This window comes from Calonectris borealis, chromosome 8, assembly GCF_964195595.1.
Source record: "Calonectris borealis chromosome 8, bCalBor7.hap1.2, whole genome shotgun sequence".
Taxonomy (NCBI): domain Eukaryota; kingdom Metazoa; phylum Chordata; class Aves; order Procellariiformes; family Procellariidae; genus Calonectris; species Calonectris borealis.
Genome location: NC_134319.1, coordinates 114,650 through 138,808, shown reverse-complemented (window position 1 = coordinate 138,808; position 24,159 = coordinate 114,650). Strand labels below are relative to the sequence as shown.

General features: G+C 36.6%; 1 protein-coding gene across 5 annotated transcripts in view; it reads left to right on the top strand.

Annotated features, from left to right (window-relative positions):
• Nucleotides 1–21,174, top strand: part of MSH4 (mutS homolog 4) — a 34,264-nt gene extending 13,090 nt beyond the window's left edge. For all 5 annotated transcript variants that reach the window (XM_075155507.1, XM_075155504.1, XM_075155503.1 and 2 more), the window contains 14 exons: nt 1,820–1,992; nt 2,776–2,843; nt 7,065–7,139; nt 7,569–7,633; nt 8,187–8,356; nt 11,133–11,269; nt 11,687–11,790; nt 12,632–12,756; nt 14,533–14,733; nt 15,960–16,078; nt 16,628–16,756; nt 18,258–18,432; nt 20,129–20,217; nt 20,358–21,174. In XM_075155507.1, the coding sequence (XP_075011608.1) occupies nt 1,820–1,992; nt 2,776–2,843; nt 7,065–7,139; nt 7,569–7,633; nt 8,187–8,356; nt 11,133–11,269; nt 11,687–11,790; nt 12,632–12,756; nt 14,533–14,733; nt 15,960–16,078; nt 16,628–16,756; nt 18,258–18,432; nt 20,129–20,217; nt 20,358–20,543 (1,816 nt within the window). In that variant the 3' untranslated portion in view covers nt 20,544–21,174. The remainder of the gene's footprint in view (nt 1–1,819; nt 1,993–2,775; nt 2,844–7,064; nt 7,140–7,568; nt 7,634–8,186; nt 8,357–11,132; nt 11,270–11,686; nt 11,791–12,631; nt 12,757–14,532; nt 14,734–15,959; nt 16,079–16,627; nt 16,757–18,257; nt 18,433–20,128; nt 20,218–20,357) is intronic.
• Nucleotides 21,175–24,159: the final 2,985 nt, after the last annotated feature.

Below are 24,159 nucleotides of genomic sequence, written 5' to 3'. Positions count from 1 at the left end.
GGAGGAACTGAGCAACAGTAAACTGCTTTAAGGTTGTCGTGGTTTAACCTGGCAGGCAGCCAAATACCAGGCAGCTGCTCACTCACTCCCCCCGCCCCCCCAGTAGGACGGGGAGAGAATCGGAAGGGTAAGAGTGAGAAAAACTCGTGGGTTGAGATAAAGACAGTTTAATAGAACAGAAGAGGGAAAATAATGATAATAAATAATGATAGAATATACAAAATGAGTGATGCATAATGCAATTGCTCACCACCTGCGCTGACCGATAACCAAGTAGCGATCGGTACTTCCTGGATCACGCCTACCGTTCATATACTGAGCATGACATCACATGGTATGGAATACCCCATTGGCCAGCTGGGCTGGCTGTCCTGATTATGTTCCCTCCCATCTTGTGTACCTAGCTCAGTCAGTAGGCACGGGAGCTGTCCTTGGACTAGGAGGGCACTTAGCAACAACTGAAAACATCAGTGTGTTATCAACATTCTCCTCATACTAAATCCAAAACACAGCACTAGGAAGAAATTTAACCCTATCCCAGCCGAAACCGGGACAAAGGTTCTCTTTTTTTTTAGCATTATTGCTGCAGAATTTTTGCTGACCCAGTGGCAAGTTGGAATCAGGCCACGCACAGCTATTTCCATTACCTAGATCTTACCCTAAAGCCTGGTTAGGTATCTTTGTATTGGATATTAAAGGTAAAAGTTAATAGTACAGGCACACACCAGAAATACCTAAGCCAAGTTCTTGTGCCAGCATTAATTCTGGAGGGGCTTGTCTCTCTTCATTTACTGTACAAGGAAATGAGCCCTCAGTTGCTTAAAGGTAAGCAGTGTAGATACTATCCCAAATGTAGGGTTCCCCTTAAGTGTTGTCATGAGTTGCATCTTACGGTAAATATGTCCTTAATAAAACTGATGTTGAATTTCCCCCTTTTTTAATTCTCTTGACTATTGCTTTGTTCTTTTATACCATGGTATTTCAGGAGTTTCTGTACTTACTATCTATCTATCTATCTATCTATCTTTATGCTGTTTGCTTTGTATACTTGTATCAGATTTCTTCCTATTCAAGTTCTGTTTTCAGTCAATATGTTTATATGGCCACAGTGTTTTCATTGGCCTTCTTTCAAGCCAATAGCATTGAAGGTTTCAGGTTTCTAAAACTGCTTAGATGTGTACTAGATGTAAATATTATAGGCTGTTTATTTTAAACAGATACAATCAACCCTTAAGTGTGTGACGCTGGGATATGTAACATGTAAAAGCCATGAACATGAAAATAATATTTATAAATCATAAGCATGTTATTTGGCTCCTGTATTGACTGTAAGTCAGTTCTTTAAAAAAATAAAATCAAAGCTTATTTCTCTCTTGGACTTCTAAGTATTTTAAATCATTTTCAGAAATGTATTTTAATGAAAATGTTCTGATTAGTATTTGATCTCAGATTATAATTTGTCTCCTTTTGTAGGGTTAGTTTGTTTGTTTTTAATTAGTTCAGAGAGGAAAAATGTGAACTGCACCACTGCAGTAGGAATGGAATACTACTACAAAAAATAAGGAAAATATTGAGTACAAATGCATTTCTATACTTTGGAAAATTATATAGTGAGGGCTAATATTATATTAAATTACATTAAATTACCTGACTTCCTAAACTGCTGTAGTTCATATAATATACATGGCAAATAGGGAGGTGCTAAGCATCCCAAAAGCATGCCTCAAACTTGTAGGATACTCTGACTTGAAAATGTTGCTTGACATTTACCATCTTTATTTTTGTGAGTGTATTCTTCGCATGTATTTTGTTTTCAAAGGAATGGTCACACGCTTTTTGGTGTCCTAAATTACACTAAAACTCCGGGTGGAAGTCGAAGACTTAGATCCAATATCCTGGAGCCACTAGTTGATGCCGAAACGATTAACACGAGACTGGACTGTGTTCAGGAATTACTCCAGGATGAGGAGCTCTTTTTTGGGCTTCAAGCAGGTAGTAGTTTATATTTTAATACATAATGTATTTCTTTTTAAACATTTTTTCTAATCTATGGAAGTATACAGTGTGACTCAATATGTTTGAAAAGTATTTTTTTAATCATTTGTCAGGTGACACTTACATAGTGGACACTTAATTTTTTGAAGTAATCTTTATTATGATAGTGATATTTTTCTCAAGTATTTTGCTAAGAAAAGTGAATTTCTCTGATAAAGTGGTTAGAAGTCAGTGAGCCAATAGCTTTTTTGAAGAATTTGAGTTTGTCTCTTTACCTCTATGGCCAGATACACACTATGTTGGAAGTATACAAGTATATGTAATGTATACATTAAAAACAAATTAAGACATCGCTGATGTAATACTTGCTGTGTATGCATTTTTTTTTCCATTGCTTCATAAAACATAGAGGTCCAGACATGTAAAAAAAAAAAAAAAAACAATACCAGAGTATGAGTTAGTCCACCTGAAGTTGGATCATGTAATCTTAATCTTTATCACAAGAGAAACATGATTCAATCTAACAAAAAGAATATTGCTGAATTGATATATGTCCACCTGTACAATGATCACTACATGCTTAGGTACAGTAAGTATAGTTATGACAAAATAATTTAGATAGCAGTTATTTTTAACCTTTTTTTTTCCCTGGTAAATAATTTGTGAAGATAGAATGAAAGAAAAAGATTAGTATAAGTATCACTAATTGTGTGCATTTAAAAAAATAGACTTTATTACAATTTCCGTTCAATTTCTGAGCTGTTTATTTTTGTTTTACAGTTATCTCAAAATTCCTGGATACAGAACAACTACTTTCAGTTTTGGTACAAATTCCAAAGCAGGATACAGTATGTTTCAAAATACACCTTAGATGATCAGTTATCTGCTATAACATGCAATATATAAATGTGATATCTATAAATATGCATAATACGATAAGAAAAAGACTGCACCTTAAAAAGACATGGAATAATGTTATCGTAGATTGAGAGTATATCTTATCTTACAGCACTAGAAGATCCTCATAGGAGAATGTTAGGAAGATTTGGGTTTGCTTCAATATCACATTCATCTTAATTTATGCAAATTGACTTCCAAAAATGGTTAATTTTTCATCACTCCCCACCTTTATTCTTCGTAAGTGTACATCCTATTTGACAGAGAAAGAGGAATTATCTTCACATCAGCATAAAAAGAAAAAGTGTATAACAGAAATTTACTGTCATATTTTTGGAGGTTAATACAATTTTTGCTAGCCTAAAGAAAATTAAGCATCTTCCTTACTAGAAATCAAATAATTTCTTTGTTTTCATGTAATATAAATCAATAGAAATTAGTCTTTATTGCCTGAAAAATTATTTTGAAAAAGGTTCTTAAGAAGCACTTTGACTTTGCTCAGCTGTGCTTACAATATAGATAAACTTAAATCTGTATTCAGTTACTAAGTCAATCGTGTAAACACACAAAGCCAGAAATGGGACTTACCTGTTAGTTTCCAAGACACGGACACTGTATGAGCTAAGTGCAGCTTTTTCATGCAGGAGTTAAGTGTTTCTTCTGAACAGCAACCAGCTGACAGAAAACAATACACTCACTTGCACAGCATGAGCAGTACCAAATGAGGCAGAAGTTTCCCTTACACTGACTGTTCTCGTAAGCAGAGAACCTTATGTCTCAAGCACGCAGAGAGAGAGATCTAGGTTATGAATGATGTCTGGAAGTCCCTTCTGCGTCCAATTCTCAACTTGACCCATGCGTCTCTGTTAACCCTTGAATGCAAGGAATAAGTAATGTATTGGCGAATTGGTTACTCTTAAGTTTTCTCAGGGTCCTGTCTTATGGATTAAAAGAGTGCCCTGCTCTTATCTGTTCCCTTAAATCACACATTTTACAAGGCGGACCAAAATGAAATGCAGATAAAAGCATTTATTCATAAAAGCATAACTAGACAATAAAGCTATAAATGCTTACAACAACATAGTTTAGTTGAAAGACAAGCAATACTTTATCTGCTTATGGTAAGGCTTCAGCAGGAAGGTATTTTATCCCTTATCCCCTTTCAGTGACAGCCATGGTTTCAGTCTGCATGAGTACCTTATGCCTCATGTTGCATCCATTAGAGTGCATTCAGGAACTTGACCAAGAGAGAAAGCTTCCATCACAGATCACCTTTGGGAGAATTACTGAATATACCTTCAGATTCAAGTTCCTTAGAACCCCTCTTTCCTCCTCAGTATTTATAGCGAATTCCGCCTTTGAAGTCTTTTAGGAGCTCAACACAGATTTAATCTTCTGCCTTGAAAATCACACTGTAACGTTTTTAACCAGGAGATAGTTGTGATTAATTAAACTGAGGTTTCTCTTCCTTCAGTGTGCCAATGTGTCTTTGTTAGACTGGAGGTCAGCTCCTGTTCTTAACTAGTTTGTAAACAAAAATTGCTGAAGGGGGTATAAAAGCTTTCTCCCTCCTAGTGACTATTAACATGTTTCAAAGAAAGATTTTTTTTTTCATCAGACCTTGCCTTATATATCAATCTGTACGTTAACACATGCAATACAAATATCAAAACAGGATAAATACATGTAGCTTGCTACTGGATCTTAGATTGAGACTGGACATGACAGTTAACTACAGTGAGCTTGAGATAACTGAACCTTAACTTTTTTCTACTAAGCATATTGTAACAATTCCATTATAAGTTACATTTGCACACTGTACTTGAGTAGGGTATTTCTGCCAATGCTTTTGAGACTTACGCTTGCCTGTCTTCATGCTGGTATGCCAGCATCATGGATATTTACAATTCTTTCACTTCTCAGTGTCTTCTCACATGCTGACTTACCTGCTTAGATAAATGACTTCTCTAATGCCAATTAGAGAAATCAGGTACAGACTCCAGCAGGACTGTAATAAATGCAGATAAATCTCTTTAATGACATATCCAAAAAGCTGAATGTTTATTGCTCCCAGCTTTCCTTGTAGAGATCAGTAACATGAATGAAAGATCAGCTGCATGACTAAAACTGTCAGACTGGATGCCTTTATGTGTACATAGAACCATGTACACCAAACTTTTAACTGCAGTGTTTTCAATCTTGACTGGCTCCAATATAGCAGAATGTACTATTCATGCAACAGACATGTTCGTTCAAGTACGAACTCAGTTGCTTTTATCAAATGCTAGATTAACCCATTCAGTGTGTTCCATTCCCACTCTCCATAAAAATTTTCATTGCAAAATGTTCCACCAGTCAGCAGATGAGGAGGAGCTCGTCTGAAAAGCCTACTTTCAATCACTAGAAATGTGAGTGCTATGTTCAACATGAGCATTCTCTCATGCCAGGGAGGACCATCAACTGACAATCTTGCTGAGATATGTTACTTGGAAAATCATGTCATCGGTGAAATCAAGTACTTCTTCTTACGAAATCTGCATATATAAGCAAATTAAACATATCTGGACAAAAAAAAAAAAAACAAACGAGATTCCCTTAAAAGACCCTCTTGTCTCAGTCATGAAGGATCCTTAGAAGTTGGATCAACATCCAACTTTTGGTGGAAATGAGGACCACCTGCTCTGGATTACTTGGTCATCCATCTGAAGAACAAATTCAATAGATTCTGTGCCTGTTGAATTTCTAGGCATGTGACAGATTGATTCCTTCTCTCACAGGCAGAAGGCACCAGTATTTTTGGTTTAAATGAATTTCCAAGAAATAGCAAAAGTTAAATTAGGGCTGATCCACTGACATAGCACTTAAATCTGTAGGTCTTAAGTCTCTAGCATAAAAACAAAGTCAAACATTTCTCTGAATTATCATGCTTTACATATCAGAGTGACTGTGGACAAATTAATTTCAGATACTGTAAAGTATAGGCTTGCATTTTAGTCATTAATGAATCATAAAGAGGTAACATTATATAGAAGAGTTATCGACTGTAGTTGTATTCATTAATTTTCTCCCTTTGACCCTGAAGTGTAGTGTGTACAAAGATCCACTTTTAACACCAGTTCAGTTCAAGTTCCTATAAGAACTATTTTAGCAAAGGTACATTCCATTACAAAATACCAACTCTTCACATATGACCGTATCTGTCCTTTTGATGTCCGATTCCATCATGGGACTTAGACCCCATATTTATTTGCAGATTATGATTCTTCCGTTCATACGTTTAGCATTGTTTAGTCCTATCTTTTACAGAAAAAAAAATTTATATAGAAGGTAAGATAAGGCAAGAGATGCCCTCTACCACAAGAGTAAAAAGTTATTATATACGAACAAGAAAAGATTTCACATGGGGTCATACTCCTGTGTTCATGTTGAAAACTGACACTAGATTTTCCTTGGAACAAAACAATGTGCTTATCTGTTGGTTTCTTAAAATCCTCCCACACAGTGCATATGTACTGTATATGCTATGCAGCACATACGCTATGCCCTAATATCAGCAGCAAAATTCTTTATCATAAATGTTAATGGGGCATACAAAACAATGTAGAATGTGTATGTGAACAAAACATTTTGAAGAGCAGTCATTATTGTAAGCAAAATTTTTAAACGTTTATTGGAATTTTTTTTTTAATTACATGAGCAGATGTTTAAGGATATAAAAATATTAACCAAAGATAAGTCAAAGATTGGGTTATGTTGTGTTTAACAACATTTATGAAAAGGGCTATGCTTCTTAATTATGAATGTATTCGCTTTGAAAGAGTCTACGAGCTATCTAGAGCTTGTATAGAGCTATTTATACGTAGAAGATTAAAAGAAGTTTTCACAGCTTGGGTTAGTAAGTGTTCTCAGAGTCAATCATTATCAGTGCAGACATACGAAAATACTAGCTACTGATGGGCAAACTATCACAGTAGGCAATGTAAAATTTAGGTAAACTCTTTTTTATGCAGTTATACTTCGAGTTGTCAAAGTGAACTTACAAAATATTTTAGCAATTTTCATTAAAAGTGTAAACCTGTTACAGTTAACAGTATGAGTTCTGCTAGTTCTAAGTACTTTTTTAAACAGGCAGACATACAAACACCTCGAATATTTGTAAAATTTTTCAACAGGTTAAAACTGCCGAATCAAAAATAACTAATTTAATCTACCTGAAGCATACTCTAGAACTTGTGGAGCCTCTGAAAGTAAGCTGTCTCTATCATTTTTTTTTATAAAGTACAGACCGTTTTGTCCTTATTTTTATACAGTGCAGTTTGCTAAATTTCATAGAATATAGAATAGAACTCTCAAGTTGGAAGGGACCAATAAGGATCATCAAGTCCACAAAAAAAAATTTACTTTATATCTTGCGGAACGCAATACTGCCAACATAGTCTGTTAATTCTTAAGCCAATTGAAAATATGCATTTGAGTCTAATACTCTGAAGAACTGGATTCCCACCATTACCTGAATAATTGATTTTATAACAAACATTTAACTGAAACTCCTGCTCAGATTCTGTAAGCTGCTTATGCAACTGCTAATAAGCCTCAGTGAATCTAAGAACTTTCAGTCCTTTAAAAGGGCTACAGAAAGAAGTAACTGTTCATGTCCATGTTTTCATCTTCAACAGGCTGCTTTAAGAAGCTGTAACACACCGCTGCTAAAGGCTTATTACAATTCTCTTGAAGATACAAGGTATTTATCATAATACTTTAGCTAGTATGTTAGAAACTCTCATCTTTCTTAAGAATGTCTGTAAAATTAAAGATGTTGCATCTTCGCTTATTTGTAGCTACAGGTACAATTCAATTCTTTTGCCTAAAAGCTGATTTTAATTGTCAAAAATTCTAATTTTCAACTAACAAACAAATACAGGGAAAAAAGGAGAGCAGAAAGTTAGCTATGATACTGCGCTTGCTGATGAACAGCACTCCATTAGAAATAATTCTGAAAAGACAGAAGTAGTGGTTTCCTAGAGTCCCCATAATAATGCAAAAATCAACTGTTGCCTGTATATTTGAGAAATAATGTATATCTCCCAAAGATGTGAATGATATCTTTTGTCAGACTTGGCTATAGTCATATTTCATTCTGAGGCAAAAAATAGACATGAAATTTAGTGCTTGGTTTTAACAGTAGATAATTTGCTTCAGTTATTTGTAATACTCTTATTTGTAATTTTTGGACAATTTGCAAATAAAAATTGTAAGTATTATGTAGCTAATTAGCAATACAACTAATATTGCAGATTCGGAATTATACTTGAAAAGATTACAACTGTAATTAATGACGATACAAGGTACACAAAAGGATGTCTGAGTATGAGGACCCAAAAATGCTATGCTGTTAAGCCTAACATCAATGAATTCCTTGACATAGCTCGTAGAACATACACAGAAATTGTTGATGACATAGCAGGTATTTCTAAACCAAGATTTTTATTTATTTGGAGTTCAAAGTACATTGCACCTGGCATATAGAAGCCATGTAATCATATGTATTCTAACGTTCTATGTAAAAAGTATTTTTTTCAAGTATTTTTCAAGTATTAGTATAAACTGATTGTCATTGATAAGTAACTGAAGTACTTTTGAGATACATATTGAGATTCTCCGTTTGTAGATAAAAACTCAGTTTTATTTTAATGAAGTTGAACAATTACATTGTGATTCCTGTATTTAAAACTGTTGCTCCTTGTCCTCTGAAAGTACAAAAAAGTTAATGTAACAGAATTATTCCAACTAAAACATTCTGCATAAAACATGTAAACCTTTGTTTTAGCTTCTTGAATTAAAATATCTGAGTTCTTTATATTTTAAGCAGTCTGTGGACTACTTTTTAGCCAAGCTATTAAGAGTTGGAAAATACGAACAAAAGGAATTTTAGCATAATGTCTGTTACTGTGCTTTAATAACCTTCCTGTTTATCATTAAGTCAAAATAGAAGGAAAAAAATTTTCTGGAATGGATCTCCTTTTTTTAGTATAAAATGTTGATTTCTAGCTAAAGGACCATGTTCTTAGTTTACTATGTAATTGGAAACTTCAAAGAGCATCAGAAACTTTATTATCTATCGTATGTTGTAAGCTTCCTGTTTCCTTCTAGTCTTACATTCTCCATAGTACACAGTGAAAAGTACAGACACTATTGTTTTTTATTTCCTAAACCTTCCAAAATTTGGTAGCTGCTGTGATTCCAGAGCATGTGAACAGATGTGTTCCCCTTTCCCGTTTTCACTGTAGCCACATGCTTGCAGAAGGGATTCTTCTCTCTTTTCCTCTTTACTGGATTAAACTCTTAGGTGACAAAATACTGTTATCGTCTACCTGGACTTCTCTAAGGCCTTTGATATGGTCCTCCACAACATGCTTGTTGCTAAACTGGAGAGAGATGGGTTTGACGGATGGACTAAGGAATGAGAGATGGATATGAGATGGATAAGGAATTGGCTAGATATCCCCATCCCAAGAGTTACAGTCAATGGCTCAATGTCCAAGTGGAAACCAGTAACGAGTGGTGTCCCTCAAGGGTCTGTACTAGGAGCAATACTATTTAATATCTTCATCAATGACATAGACAGTGGGATTGAGTGGACCCTGAGCAAGCTCCCAGACAACACCAAGCTGATTGGTGCGGTTGATTCGCTAGAGGGAAGGGATGCCATCCAAAGGGACCATGACAGGCGTGAGGAGTGGCCTGTGCGAACCTCCTGAAGTCCAACAAGGCCAAGTACAAGGCCCTGCGCTTAGGTCAGGGCAGTCCCCAGTATCAATATAGGCTGGGGGATGAATGGATTGCAGAGAAGGTCTTGGGGATACTGGACTGGGGGGTACTGGTGGACAAAAAATTGGACATGAGCCGGCAATGTGCGCTCGCAGCCCAGAAAGCCAATTGTATCCTGGCCTACATAAAAAGAAGCGTGGCCAGCAGGTCGAGGGAGGTGCTTTTCCGCCTCTGCTCTGCTCTGGTGAGACCCGACCTGGAGTACTGCATTCAGCTCTGGCATCCCCAGCACAAGACAGACATGGACCTGTTAGAGCAGGTCCAGAGGAGGGCCACAAAACTGGTCAGAGGGCTGGAACACCTCTCCTGTGAAGAAAGGCTGAGAGAGTTGGGGTTGTTCAGCCAGGAGAAGAGAAGGCTCCAGAGAGCCTTTCAATATGTAAATGGGGCTTGTAAGAAGGAGGGAGAAAGCCTTTATTTTTTTACTGGGGCCTGTATTGACAGGACAAGGGGGAATGGTTTTAAACTGAAAGAGGGTGGGTTTAGATTGGACATAAGAAAGGAATCTTTTATGATGAAGGTGATGAGATGCTGGAACGGGTTTCCCAGAGAGGTTGTGAATGCCCCATCATTGGAAGTATTCAAGGTCAGGTTGGATGTGGCTTCAAGCAACCTGATCTAGTGCAAGATGTCCCGGCCCGTGGCAGGGGGTCTTGGTCTAGATGATCTTTAAAGGTCCTTTCTGACCCAAACCATTCTATGATTCTATATCCAGAATGTCCTAAGTTGCTAGTCTACGTTATGAGTGATTGGAACATGAGAGTGAGCAAGCTTAGAGCAATGAGCAGCAGGGAAACACCACTAAGTAACTCCATCCTTTCTTGTCACAGGAGTACCACACTTTGCAGTATTCAGAATTCCCATGATTTAACAGTACATATTCTTCTATCACCTAACAGTTTCCCACGTACGGTATCTTCTCAGCTAGGAACAAGATGGATTTAAGAGGGGGATGACAAATGTAAAGCATTACCCTCAGTCTGGGGAAAGAAGATTGCTTAGAATCATGAATTCGTTAAAAACTCAGAGTCCCTAGTCTACAGTTCATATTCTGTCCACTGATTAGACACTGACGTTAAGTGCTTGAGCAAACTTTCCTTTCCATAGTTAGGCCCACCTGGGAGCTGGTCAAATACATGAACTGCCTTTAAAGAACACATGAATTTATCTGATTCTCCACTGGAATTTTTTCCCATTAGCTTTATTCAGCCAGATTTGTTACATTAATATGTTACTTAAATAACTCCCTGGAGATCCACCTCTAAGGCCTTTTGTCATGTTACTTACCTGACACGTTCAATGCCTATAGATCACACTAACAGCATGCATCTTTGTACCAACGCAAACCTGTATGTATGTGTGTGCACGTGAATGCATGTAATTTGGGTCAAATCTTTATTTGTGGTATGTAGGTATGATAACACAACTTGCAGAAAAGTACAACCTACCAATGAAAACAAGTTTCAGCTCTGCTCGTGGATTTTTTATCCAGATGAATGTTGATTGTTCAACGTTACCCAATGGCCAACTTCCTTCTGAATTTACAAAGGTATCTGTACTAGATATGTTTTTTCATAATATGTTTGTATACTTAATGTATATAAAATCTATAATACATTAATAAAATGCACATTATACAGTAATTTAAGCAACAATTAAAATAATTTCAGTTAAGGTATCTAGAATTAAATGAAGGTATAATTTGTATGGTTTTATAACTGCCCTATTTCTAGTTATACTTAATATAGTCAGAAATGTGCAATTACATGCAATTATGTTGTGTGTAAATATAAAGTTGTATATCTTGCTGATAACTGCATTCTCTTCATAAAAATTTATATGGGAAAAATGAAACCAGGTATTGTTTTTTCCACTTTCCCCCCCCCGTATTGTTCCCAGTTTGCTTTTTAGAAACTATTTTTGTTTCTGATAATATGTTCTTATTGTTGGTTTGAATTCCCTGTAGATCACTAAAATGAAAAATACGTATAGCTTCACTTCAGCAGATTTAATAAAAATGAATGAAAGATGTCAGGAGTCCCTGAGAGAAATATATCACATGACCTACTTGTAAGACCATTTAAAACTTTTTAATATTTGCTAAGTACATTTATTTTGGCCAATTGACAGCTAATTACACTATTTCTTAAAGCTATTTTTGTGTTAAGTTATGGCTACTTACAGAAATAATCCAAAGCAACACTGATCAAGTGTACTTCCTGAGACAAAAAAAATCCACAAAGTGTGTATTGTATTAAACGTGATTACAAATATGTAGGCATTTATTAGTAAGGGTGGCCATCATATTTATTAAATTTTTATGGGTGAATTATCTACACAAAATGACACAATGAATGCATTAGTTTTGTAATGCAGAATTGTTACTTTTAATCAGTTCCTTGCATTTGCAGTAGAACTGAATATTTTTGTATTTTGTCCTTGCTGCATGTCATGTTGCTCTGCTGTCTATTTCAGAAGACTTACTAAGTGTAATGTTGCATGTCAATTTTATGGAAATTCTTTCTAGAAACCATGTGGGGTTTTTATTAACATGAAGGCTTAAGGGAATTAGAGTCGCATTTGACGTGTTAATAAAACATACTTGATTCCATAGCTACATTTTTAGTTCGTTCTCTTTTTGAAGCTTTCTTATGAGCTGTTGGTATTTGAGCTGTGTGTCTTGTGTCTGATAGCAGAATTTGATCTGAGATGATGGTATAAGATCTTAATTTGCTTCAAATAAATTTGTACTTTTGCTTGCATCTGGCAGAGCAAGCATTTTATGGCATTTTATGAATAACCTCCCATCCTAATGTATGCAGTATGAACATTATTAACTTGCTTTATTTCTGTAAGTTGTATAAAGTGACAGTATGTACTGTGCAACAACTAAATCAGGGTCTTATTTCAGAATAGTGTGTAAACTACTGAATGAGATCTATGAACATATTCATTGCCTATACAAGCTGTCTGACATTGTGTCAATGCTGGATATGCTGCTTTCATTTGCCCATGCCTGCACTCTTTCTGATTATGGTAAGTTTCTTTGATTCCATCAGAGCCAGATGAAGACCCTTCTGTTGGAGAATATCCAGGCTGTTCTGTCTGGTTCTCCAATTGCTAAGCCCACATCATTTATTTTTCTGGGTCTCAGTAGGCTTTAGGAGAGTGTCTGTGGTCTATCCTTGCCAGTTTTGTGCTGATGTTCTTTCTTTTTCCATTCATTGAAATTACATTCTGCCATTTAGCTGCTGTAAGCCTTCACAGCCAGTCTTTTCAAGAGAGACAGTTCAAGCATATTCTATTCAAAAGCACAAAGCCTGTGAACATTCTGAGTTTACACTTCTGTTCTGAAAGGGTGCAAGATAATATAAGCAGATCAGCATTTATTATATACCATATTACAAAATATGTGGCTACCTTTGTTTATCTGCTTCAATTTCTGTAGCACTTCTAGACATTTTTAGAACTGGAGTCTTCTAAGGAATCCAGGATCATGTGTGTACCTCTATATTGTTCATCCTGCCCGAGCCCAGTTCTGCAACGTACAAATGAGTACGTTGTCTTCAATTAATGCTGACCTGAGATACTTATCTACAGTACAATGCGGTGTAGATACTAAATCAGGTCTGGAAGCCATCTCAGGAGGTGTATTAGCTTTTCATTACTGATGCTGCTATGTAATTTCCCATTCATGAGCAGGATCAGTTTACTTTGCAGTATGGACTGTGAATCTTCATGTGCTGATGATTCCAGTCGTAGCACATGAATTGATATGTAACTGAACAGTAACATCACAGCCTTTTCCCACCGAATGAATCAGAGCACAAGTTTTCTTCAGCGGTAATAATAAGACCAAAGCCACTTAACTTCTCCCATAAATCTACACCTGCAGTTTGCACAGCCGGGCGTGAATGTGTATCCACCAAAATAAATGGACTGTCACTCGTAGATTTCAGTCCCCTTTGCCACTTGACTCTTTCGTCTAAATCATTAAATGACTAAAACCTACACCAGGTGATTAGAGTTCCCCAATGTTTAAACCTGAAAAACTGTTTTGGCACTTCTTTCTTGAAGGCTGCTCCATTTAAACAAATCACCAAATTTAACAACGCTTCTTTGTTAGCCTGAGGTACTGCCATTGAGGTAGACAAAGAACAGGCATACGGAATAGGTTCAGAAAAGGACTGTATTGATAGAAATACGTACAGATAGTCGCAGTATCAAATGGATCTATGTAGGCGTAGTATACATGCAAATAATAAATACAATAAAATATAACAAAAATAGAAGGAATGCTACTTCCTTGTTTCCCGTGCTTATATAATAAGGTACATATGTTGTAGTAACAGTTCATGACCCCTGTACTTTATATGCTCATGGCAGTATAAAAATAAATTATTAAAAATACATTAGCTATGAAACTGGGCTTCAGGTTTTTTGTTTTAATTACCTTTCAAGTTTCGCTCTTTGTATTTTTCTTTATTACTGGAGTCCAACCCTACCTACTACAGAACACAAGCACGGCATGTTAATTTAGAAATGAAGTGTTAGTTATGGGATTCTTTTTGTAGTAATAAATCATGAAGACTTGCGTGACAATTAGAATCTATACCTGAAAGTGGCTGGTAATTCTTCCCAAGTGCTGCATGTTAGTCTTGCTCACTACAGGAAAGTAAAAATTGGGGAATTGGGACCACAGAGTTTGACTTCTGCTCTGCAAGAATTACTTTATTTTAAAATGCACTAGTTTAATAACATAAAGGTTTCCATACTAACTCTGCAATGTTTTATATCCTTTTTCTCATTTAGTTCGTCCAGAATTTACAGATACTTTAGCGATCAAGCAGGGATGGCATCCCATTCTTGAAAAGATAGCTATGGAAAAACCTGTGTCTAACAACACATATCTGACAGAGGGTAACAATTTTGTCATTATTACAGGACCAAATATGAGTGGAAAATCAACATACCTAAAACAGATTGCTCTCTGTCAAATTATGGCACAGATTGGTGAGTAAGAGTGTGTACCGTATTAGTAATCACCTGCAGTACATTTATTGTTTTCCGGTTAAAAATATTTATGAAGTTGAATGATTTGGATTCTAGAATAAAATTCTATCTAAATAGTAACAGGTAATTTTTAGTCCTTTTGCTCCTACCAGCTCTTGTGGTGCTGACAGAGGCCACTGCAAGGTTTTGGGTCTGTCACTGGAAACTTATGGGGCCCTGTCTGTGTATCTGGAAGCCTCCCCAGTCTGTCTTTAAGAGAAGCACAGTTGTATGCTTTAATTCTTTGGGGCACCTTAACCCAAACTAGCACCTTATGCTAGATTGATAGTGAGTGTCCTTGAAGTATGCCCGTCAGGCTACGTATGTGTTGATCATCCAAAAGGAATAGATTAACTTGAGCATACCTCAGTTATGTAGAGAAATATGCTTGCAGCCAAGTAGAATTAATAGATAAATAATCAACTACTTCCAGTAAAAGTAGTGGTAAATACTGCAAGGTTCTATCACTTAAATTATGAAAGTAAAACAAATATTTGCAAAGTCTTAACTGAGACTCATCCCTATACTCAGGAATTCCTCGTGATTTTTACCTTAAAGCTAAAGGTAAGGCTGGTAGCACAGGAGAAAGACCTTAATAGGCTGACCCTAACTCTGCTAGAATGAAACTAATTGGCAGTGGAGAATGAAATTTGTGCACCATGTGTTTGTGGGTCCAGTCCCCAACAACTGCAAGTTCTTGAGGAACTGCTCTCAAAAACATGAGTTAATATGGATAAAGGAGACTCTAAAGTCTTTTGGCAGCTTTCATGTTCTTTTCTATTCAGTAAAACTAATAAGCCTCAAAGTATGATAAAGGCAATATAATCTTGTTTTTGGGAAACTAAAATTCCTTGGGATTAGTAACTCAATGGCTACAGAAATGTAAATTAATCCTAGTGTTTATTCTCATTTTTGCATCCCTTTAGACTGACAAACAGCTTCAGGCATATGATTTCTTAAGGTTTTACTGATAAACTTCTTCAATTATGGTATCTATATAATAATTTTTTCTTACAAAGTAATGGTAGAACATAATCTTATGAAACTTTATAGAATAAGATGCATTCTCTACAGTGCATAAAGACCAAGTGTAAAACTGATGGTTTTTTCCCCCACTGACATATTCAAGCAAATTGGCATTTGTCACACACTGATATGAGAAAATTCGTATTTTACTTGTTTTGTAGGTTCTTATGTCCCAGCAGAGTATTGTTCTTTTCGAATTGCAGAGCAAATTTTTACCAGAATAGGTATGGATGATGATATAGAAACAAATGCATCAACATTCATGAAAGAAATGAAAGAGGTATTAAACATAGCTAATCTGGGGTCCAAGGCCCATTTTTACTCTTAAGCTAATAGAAATTGTACTAGTATATTTCCACTGAAAGTGTGTACTTTGAAAAGTAGTCAAAAATTCAGCTTTCATCTGTTACCTTGATGATAAACTACAGAAAACCAGGCATATCTTAAATAAAAAGGTATCCCAATACGAGTAAAAATCAGTGCTCTGTTGGACAGTAGTTTCAACATTTTGTTACTTCTTAGACCTTAAATGATTATTTGTAGGAGCCTAAGCCCTCTCAATTCCCTTTCCCTTATGATTTTGAGGGAAAGTGATATGTTCAATGGAAAAGAGAAAGAGTGCAATAGTATGAGTCTTTGCTTGATTAGAATTGACAGCTATTTGAAAGCTATGAAAAGGTAAAATTTCTGGATCTGACAAAATTTTTTTAAATTTTTGCATGAAGTTTCATCTGAATAACACAAAGTATTCCTATTAGCAGCAGTATTCCTATTAGGGTTTTTAAAAAATGCATTTATAGGAATGATAACACATTAAATATTTTCCTAGATAACATATATCATACAAAACGCTAATGACAAATCACTCATCATAATTGATGAACTTGGCAGAGGTACCAGTGCTGAAGAAGGTATTGGCATTTGTTATGCTGCCTGTGAATATCTGTTGAATTTAAAGGTAATTCCATTTTGAAAAAAATTCAAACTTTATGATTATTTTGTTACACTGAAAGTAAATATAGTATTTTCTCATAATTTAACTTCAGTTTTGTAGAGATTTCTTGCCTAAATAGGATATTTTTCATAACTGGTGAATAGTAAGAATAATGGTAACAGAGAAAAAATGCTGACATAAACTGTGCTTCTGTTCACTAGTTGTTGTGATTTAACCCCAGTAGGCAGCTAAGCTCCACACAGCCGCTCGCTCACTCCCCCACAGTGGGATGGGGGAGAGAATCGGAAAACTTGTAGCCTGAGATAAAGACAGTTTAACAGGTAAAGCAAAGCTGCACGTGCAAGCAAAGCAAAACAAGGAATTCATTCACTACTTCCCATCGGCAGGCAGGTGTTCAGCCATCGCCAGGACAGCAGGGCTCCATCACACGTGACGGTTACTTCAGAAGACAAACACCATAACTCTGAACATCCCTCCTTTCTCCTTCTTTTCTGCAGCTTTTATTGCTGTGTCATACAGTGTGGGATACGCCTTTGGTCAGGTGGGGTCAGCTGTCCCAGCTGTGTCCCCTCCCAGCTTCTTGGGCACCCCCAGCCTGCTCGCTGGTGGGGCAGGGTAAGAAGCAGAAGAGGCCGTGACGCTGTGCAAGCGCTGCTCAGCAGCAGCTAAAACACGGGTGTGTTATCAACACTGTTTTGTTCACAAATCCAAAACGTAGCACCATACAAGCTACCTTGAAGAAAATTAACTCTATCCCAGCCAAAACCCATACACTGGTCACTCTCTCTTTCCAACTTGCTCGCAAGCTTGCAGTTCTGTCTAGAAAGAGAATAACCCAGTGTCTTTAGTTTTGCTTGGTACAGCTTTGTATGCTTGAATGTTAAAGGCAAACCTCTTTACCTGGCTGTTACCACTCCAAAGTACAGTGTTAGTTCCACACAACTTATGAATTGGTCACAGAGGTTAGAGGCTTGTTTAGAAAAGTGGAAGATGGTTTTAGATAGGTTGGAAGTTTCACCTCTATCACTAGTTATGTGATCAACCTGAGGTGGTTGTCAGCTTTTTGAAGTAAGTGTGTAGGTGTTCAGTGTCTCATCAGAGTTTATTCAGAGTACTTTTGTGGTTTGGTTTGAAAAACTCAGATATTTTCTATAGCTTGTACTTTCGGCAAAACGTTCCTTGAGAGTATTAAGGCAGGCATTTGACAATCATTCAAATTAACCCTAGTCGAATTTTGTAAGCATCATGGATTTTCTGTTACTTCTGATACTCTTTTCCTTCTATTGAGAAAGGAGTGGGAGAATCCCCAGTTGGAAAAGATATCCTTGCCAATGGTAGAACTCATTGCTTAAAGATTTTAGTTTGCTTTAGTAATTTAAAGACAGCTTTTCAGTGTTTTGGAGGAGAACCTGGACATCTGTGAGAGCATTTAATTTTTCTTATTTATTGTAATTTATTCCAGGATCATTTCCAAAATAAATTTTCTTCTTGTTTCCTTATTTAGGCATTTACATTGTTTGCTACACATTTTCTGGAACTGTGTCATATAGATGCTTTATATCCCAATGTGGAAAATTACCATTTTGAAGTGCAACATGTGAGAAGCAGTGCTGGAAGTAAGGAGAAAATTGCTTATACTTACACACTCTCTAAAGGATATACAGAGGAAAAGAACTACGGTAATGGATTCCACTATGACTTTAACTTAGTAAATATTATATAAAATACTATTTCAGTTATTAGGCATCTAACAATATTTTTCTTCTGGCAGATTTCTGCTGAGTTTATGTCTCTCTCATAGAGTAACAACTGCAGATCTGTAGTATGTTCCAAATACTTGTGTGTTTTAAGTAACATGTAGTGAGATAGTAGTTTGGGGTAGTATGAAGAACTTGCATGAAATTTCATAGTGAAAAAAAACATTTTAGTAATGTTGGTAGCTACTTGATTCACCTCTGTTTGAATGAGATGAGCCATTCTGAGCGCACAGTATTTGAGTTGATTTAATCTCTGCTTATGGAAGCAGAGTGAAAGTTCTGGAGAGACTTAAAGCTGTGAATGCTGACGTTTGTGTTATGTAAAACTCTCTTGTGTGTCTGCCATAAGTAATGATACATCAGTGAAATAGCAGCTTGGCTCTTTTTGAGTAGCAAAAAGTTATCAAGTTTCTTTAAAAAAAGACAGGAATTTTACTGTGTATATCACCCTAAGGCTATTTTGAGAGGTTCCACTAAATCATCAGTGTTTTCAGGAAAGTGGGTTTACTTCTCTTTTAACTTCAGAATAAATCATACCAAAGACTGTTCAGATTGACGGATTATGGGTCAATAAAGAAATGAGTGAGTGACAGTAAGGCATAACTACATGTTTTCAAGAGTTACAGAAATCCGAATGTTTCCAAATACTAGATTCTGAAGTTGGATCCTTGATGTAGGTGACATTTAATCAGTACGAAATTAGCTACACATGAGTTTTGCAAGCTAGTGTTAACTGAAGACTACAAATTATTCCAGTCAAACTTCAATTAACTGGACTTAATGTTTTTTTAGCAGAATTTCAGAATAAGTTTTTTTACCTTTGGCACCACAAGCTCAATTTCAGATGCTATACCACCACTAACTCAGAAAAATCATATGTTTAGAGAGTATTCTCAGAGAACAGGAGACCTTTAGTAACTCAGTGTTGGTGTTTTGGCTTTACCTTACTTGAGCAAAGTTACATTCTAAGAAAGACTGCAAGGGCTCTTTTTGACCCTTTTTCATTTTTAACCCTACAGTATTAAAGCACCCAATGAAGCACAGAATTCCCTCAGAACAGCCAGGGCCACAGGCAAAAGAGAAAGTAAAAAAATCATGTTAGGGCAGAAAAAAATATTTTACATCTCTTTCTTACCCTGAGTATCTGGCAGTTTGGCTGCTGGCAAAGAGGAGAAGTTGGAACATGACATCCCTATCCACTGGATGTCTGGATTTAATGGAGAGCGCATTTAGCGCAACCTCAGTATTTTCCAGCCTGCCAAATTAAAAAACTAAACAGAGAAGGCTGTTAACACCACTGTGCCATTTTTTTCCTTTAACCCCTAATGTGTCTCATCCTGCCCAATTACAGTATTACCAGCAGTAACTTCATGTGGAAGTGTATCTTAGAGGTAGCATTACAACAAAGTAGACATTTTATTTTGTAACTCTCAAAACCATATTGTTTATTTAAAAAAAAAAAGAGACACAAAGAGAAAATGTATATCAAAATTATTTTAATAAAAATGAAAACTTCACCCTTTAAAAAATAGGCTGAGTTAATTCTGGCAGATATAGTGTGGTAGATAGGAAAAAAAAAGACATTTAAAAAATCCTGATTTGTGTTTTATATGTTTAGGATTAAAAGCTGCAGAAGTTTCCTCCCTACCATCATCCGTAATTTTGGATGCAAAGGAAATCACAAATCATATTGCAAAACAAATTTTGGTATGTAGTAGAAAATTATAATACTGTAATTCACAGTTTTTATAAAACTCAAATATATTTTCAGTTTTTAATTTCAGTATTTTAATAATAGAACATAATTGATTTCATATTTTAATGCCTGTGTATGTTTTTAAGAACAGCACAGGCAGAAGAGCACTCCTGAGATGATGAAACAGAGAGCTGTATACCATTTAGCAATGAGATTGGTTCAGACTGCCAGAAATTCTCGATTGGATCCAGACAGTTTGCGTATATATTTGAAAGGCTTGAAGAAAAAGTATGAAGCCAGTTGTCCTGCACCCAGGCAAAATGATGAACAACAGTAATGTGTAACATAGGCTGTTGCTCTAATTTTTACGACTGCAAGATGATTCTATTTTTTTTCGTAGTACTAGAAAACACTGCTTTTCACATATTTTTAGATTCTGAATTCTTAGTCTAAATTATACTCACTACTGAAAGACCATATATTTCATGTTTTTTTTCCCCAAAACATACCTTAAATAAAAGCATTTGCTTTGTATGAGGTTCTTTTTGATAATGAACTATATCCCTTTCGTTATTTTAGAGACAAAAAAGTTGTATAATATTTAGTTATTTTCTATGTGATATGGATATCTGGTATTATAGCTCTCACATCTGATACTAAAGATCTTGCCTAACAAAAAGCAGTCTTTGAAACAGATGGTCCACTTGTCTTGCATAGGCAAGCTCTACTTGCACTGTTGAACATGCATCTGTAAATCCTGTTGTTCCCTACTCAAGGAGAGTTCTAGCGCTCTCAATCATTATGCTTAATCGAACATAACGTACGCAGTCCAGACTGCTTCCTCTCCAGAACTGGGCAGCCAGAGCTTTTTTGTAACACAGTAACAGCAAGTTACTGTGGTATTGACACTGTTGATCAGTTTTTGTTTAGAAAGTGAGTAACAGGAAATCAATAAAAAGTTGAATATCCTTCTTCCTTGATTTTTTTTTTTTTAGTACAACTTCATTGAGTGACTGCAGCCATGTATTCCAGCTTGAAGGAATTTATCTTTCCTCACTTCCTTCTAACCAACTTTGGCCAGGAGTTCTATACATTTCTTATATATATATACATATGTGTGTGTGTGTATCTAATTTATTATACATATATCTGTAAAATGGGTAATACACAACAGTGTAATATGTAATTTATAACAACAAATATATTTTTATATATAGTTATAAATATATAGTTTATATATTTCCTTTTTATGTATCTACCTTTGTAAACATACCAGTGCAACAGAATAACATTTGTAGTAGGTACACTGTGGTTTTTTACCTATGAAGTTTTTTTACTGATTTAAGCTATTAGCCACAATTCCGCTCTCTTTAGGCCTTAAGCGTTGCCAATTATATCACTCATATTCATCAGTAGTACCATATTTGTTGTCTACCCTAGTGAGGATCATGGCGGAAAAAAGTATTTTGTGTTCAGGTTTCTTAACAAGAGGAACCAGATGGCAAGGAATATATGTGTCAGACATTGACTGAACAGGGTGTACATCTCCCTATTGGGGTCAGCCACCACAGCACCAGAAAGAACAGTTCTGGGGGTTCATGTCTGGGAGCCTGGAGTAGTTTGACCCCATCAGAACTGTTCCCCTCTTTTGTGCACCTTATTTTAGAGCCTTCGGGTTGAAGTACCTTCAAGGGCTGTTCAGTGAGCTTTATTGCCAATCGAAGAATGCCGATTGAAGCAAAGGGGATCTCAGGAAATTTATAATGGGGGAATTGCAGGGAAGCAGAAAACTCTGAGGGCAAAAGAAGGCTTGTCTTTTCCTGTCCCATCTCCACAACTGTGAGAGTAGCAAGTCAGATTGCTGCTTTTTTAAATGCCCTTCTCTTGCTCCTGCAGTTCCTTACTCAAGGAGGCTATCTCAATGTCGAACACTAAGGAAGAAATTTTAAACTAAGCCTGGTCAACAGCTGACAGTAAAAGTCAAAAGGCATGCAGCATTATCTGATAAAGCCCTAAAACTTCAACAGACCATTCATCTCTATGACAAGCTTCCTATTTTGTGTCGTCTGTAAACATCTTGTCCTAGAAGAGTATACAATGCATTTACTGTCTGCACTAACTTGAGCTTTTTAATGCAGACTTTCCTCAAAACCAAGGCTGCTATCACCATATGGCTGTGAGACAAGGCCGCCTGACAGAAGAAATGTTATTTGGAGTGTGAATGGAGCATCCAAAGCCAGCGCAGCAAGACGTACACTCACTTTCTATAGTCTGTATTTCTTCCTCCACAAACTTCCTGGCAGCAACAGGCCTGCAAAGGGACAAGGCAATTCATAAGTGTGGAGAAGAATTAAGAGGTGGCCTAATGAGTACCAGCTGATTCAAGAGCAGAAACAGGTGAAGGGAATTGTGAGCAGACATGTGATCGTTGCCGGAAGGAAGATACAAGAGAGGCAATGGAGGGAGACAAGGGAGAGAGGCGCAATGGAGAGAGAGATGGTAGGGCTGCCCTGTTATGATAAAGGCTGTGTGTGTATGCCACAATAAGCAGAAAAAGTAAAAATCTCATAAACTGAAAAGATATTAGAATTCACTGTCACCCCTTTGGGTCTGAAAGACCAAGACTAAATTTACTTCTGAAATTTGCTTTCCACTTGGCATTGCACGTTTTCAACCTGTACTTCAGTCAGCAGAGATGGCCACCCAAGACTTGGCCTGCACAGTTTTAATGCTAATAGAGCTATATATCGATGTGTAATCATTAAAAAAAAAAGCTTACTGAATAGACAATATTGCTTTAGGCTACAATATTGGGAATTAATTTGATACATGGTAAGGACTACTGTAACCATAACCAGTTTTTGAACCAACTTTGGTCACAGTAACAGAAGTGCCTTTAATCTAGCACTTTGGAAATAAAGGCCTGATCTTGCAGCCTATAGTACAGCAAAAGAGTCCAAAGTCCAGTTTGGCTGGAGAGTTTGTCATAATCACAGCACTCAAGTGAACAGTTGAGCTTTTTCTCCTCTTAAAGGTGTGTCATGAAATAATGCTTGTGATTCTGCGGGAAAAGAACATCTCAAATGGGAGAGGGGCGTAACTTTATGCCCCACTTACTAACACCTCAAAGGACCAAGAACCACCAGCCTGAAAGTGGTCTATTCCTGTTTCCAACAACTTTCATATCCCCCATCACAGCTCCACCACCAACCTGAAAAGTATAGTCTTTTCCTGTTCCCAGCAACTCTGAAATCCCATATCACAGTTCCACCACAACTACAGACTTTGAATCCACTTCCTCCTACCAAAACCTTGTCTCTTAAATTATCACAAATCTGACAGATCTCAAATTGCCATGCACTGTCTGCCTTAGCCTTGCCAGCATCTCCCAATTCTAAATTCCAGATCAAGAGAGGCATCTTTCACCACCCTGAAACATATACCCAAACTCCATCCACTGCATCCCATCCAGAATTTTCAAAGACAAACCCACAGTATAACCTCAAACTTTGAGCAAATCTTCCTTCAGAATCACTAGAGAGCCATCCGGACCCCTTGCCTCGTTCTCAAGAATCTCATAAACTTTTTTTTTTTTTTCTGTAGCAACATTTTACCCGTCTTTGTTTCCAAGCACAACTTGTTCTAGCATTCTTTTTATTCAGCCAAACCAGTTGTTAGCTCTTAGAACCAGAGCTCTACTCAGTTCCATATTTTACAATATGCTTCCCATTCCTTTTTTTCCCTTTCCATTCCTCTGTTCACGTCTACATCTTTCTTTTCCACAACCTTTCCCTGCATCTGGCTCTCTGTTCCTCTTTTTCCTTTTGACCCCTCTCTTCAATTCACTGTCCCTTTGTCTGGCCATCCATCCATCTTTCAAGTTGTCCGTCTAGCTGCCTGTCCACCTCTGCCGCTCCCCATTCCTGATTTTCTCTCCCTCCCTCTGTCAGCCT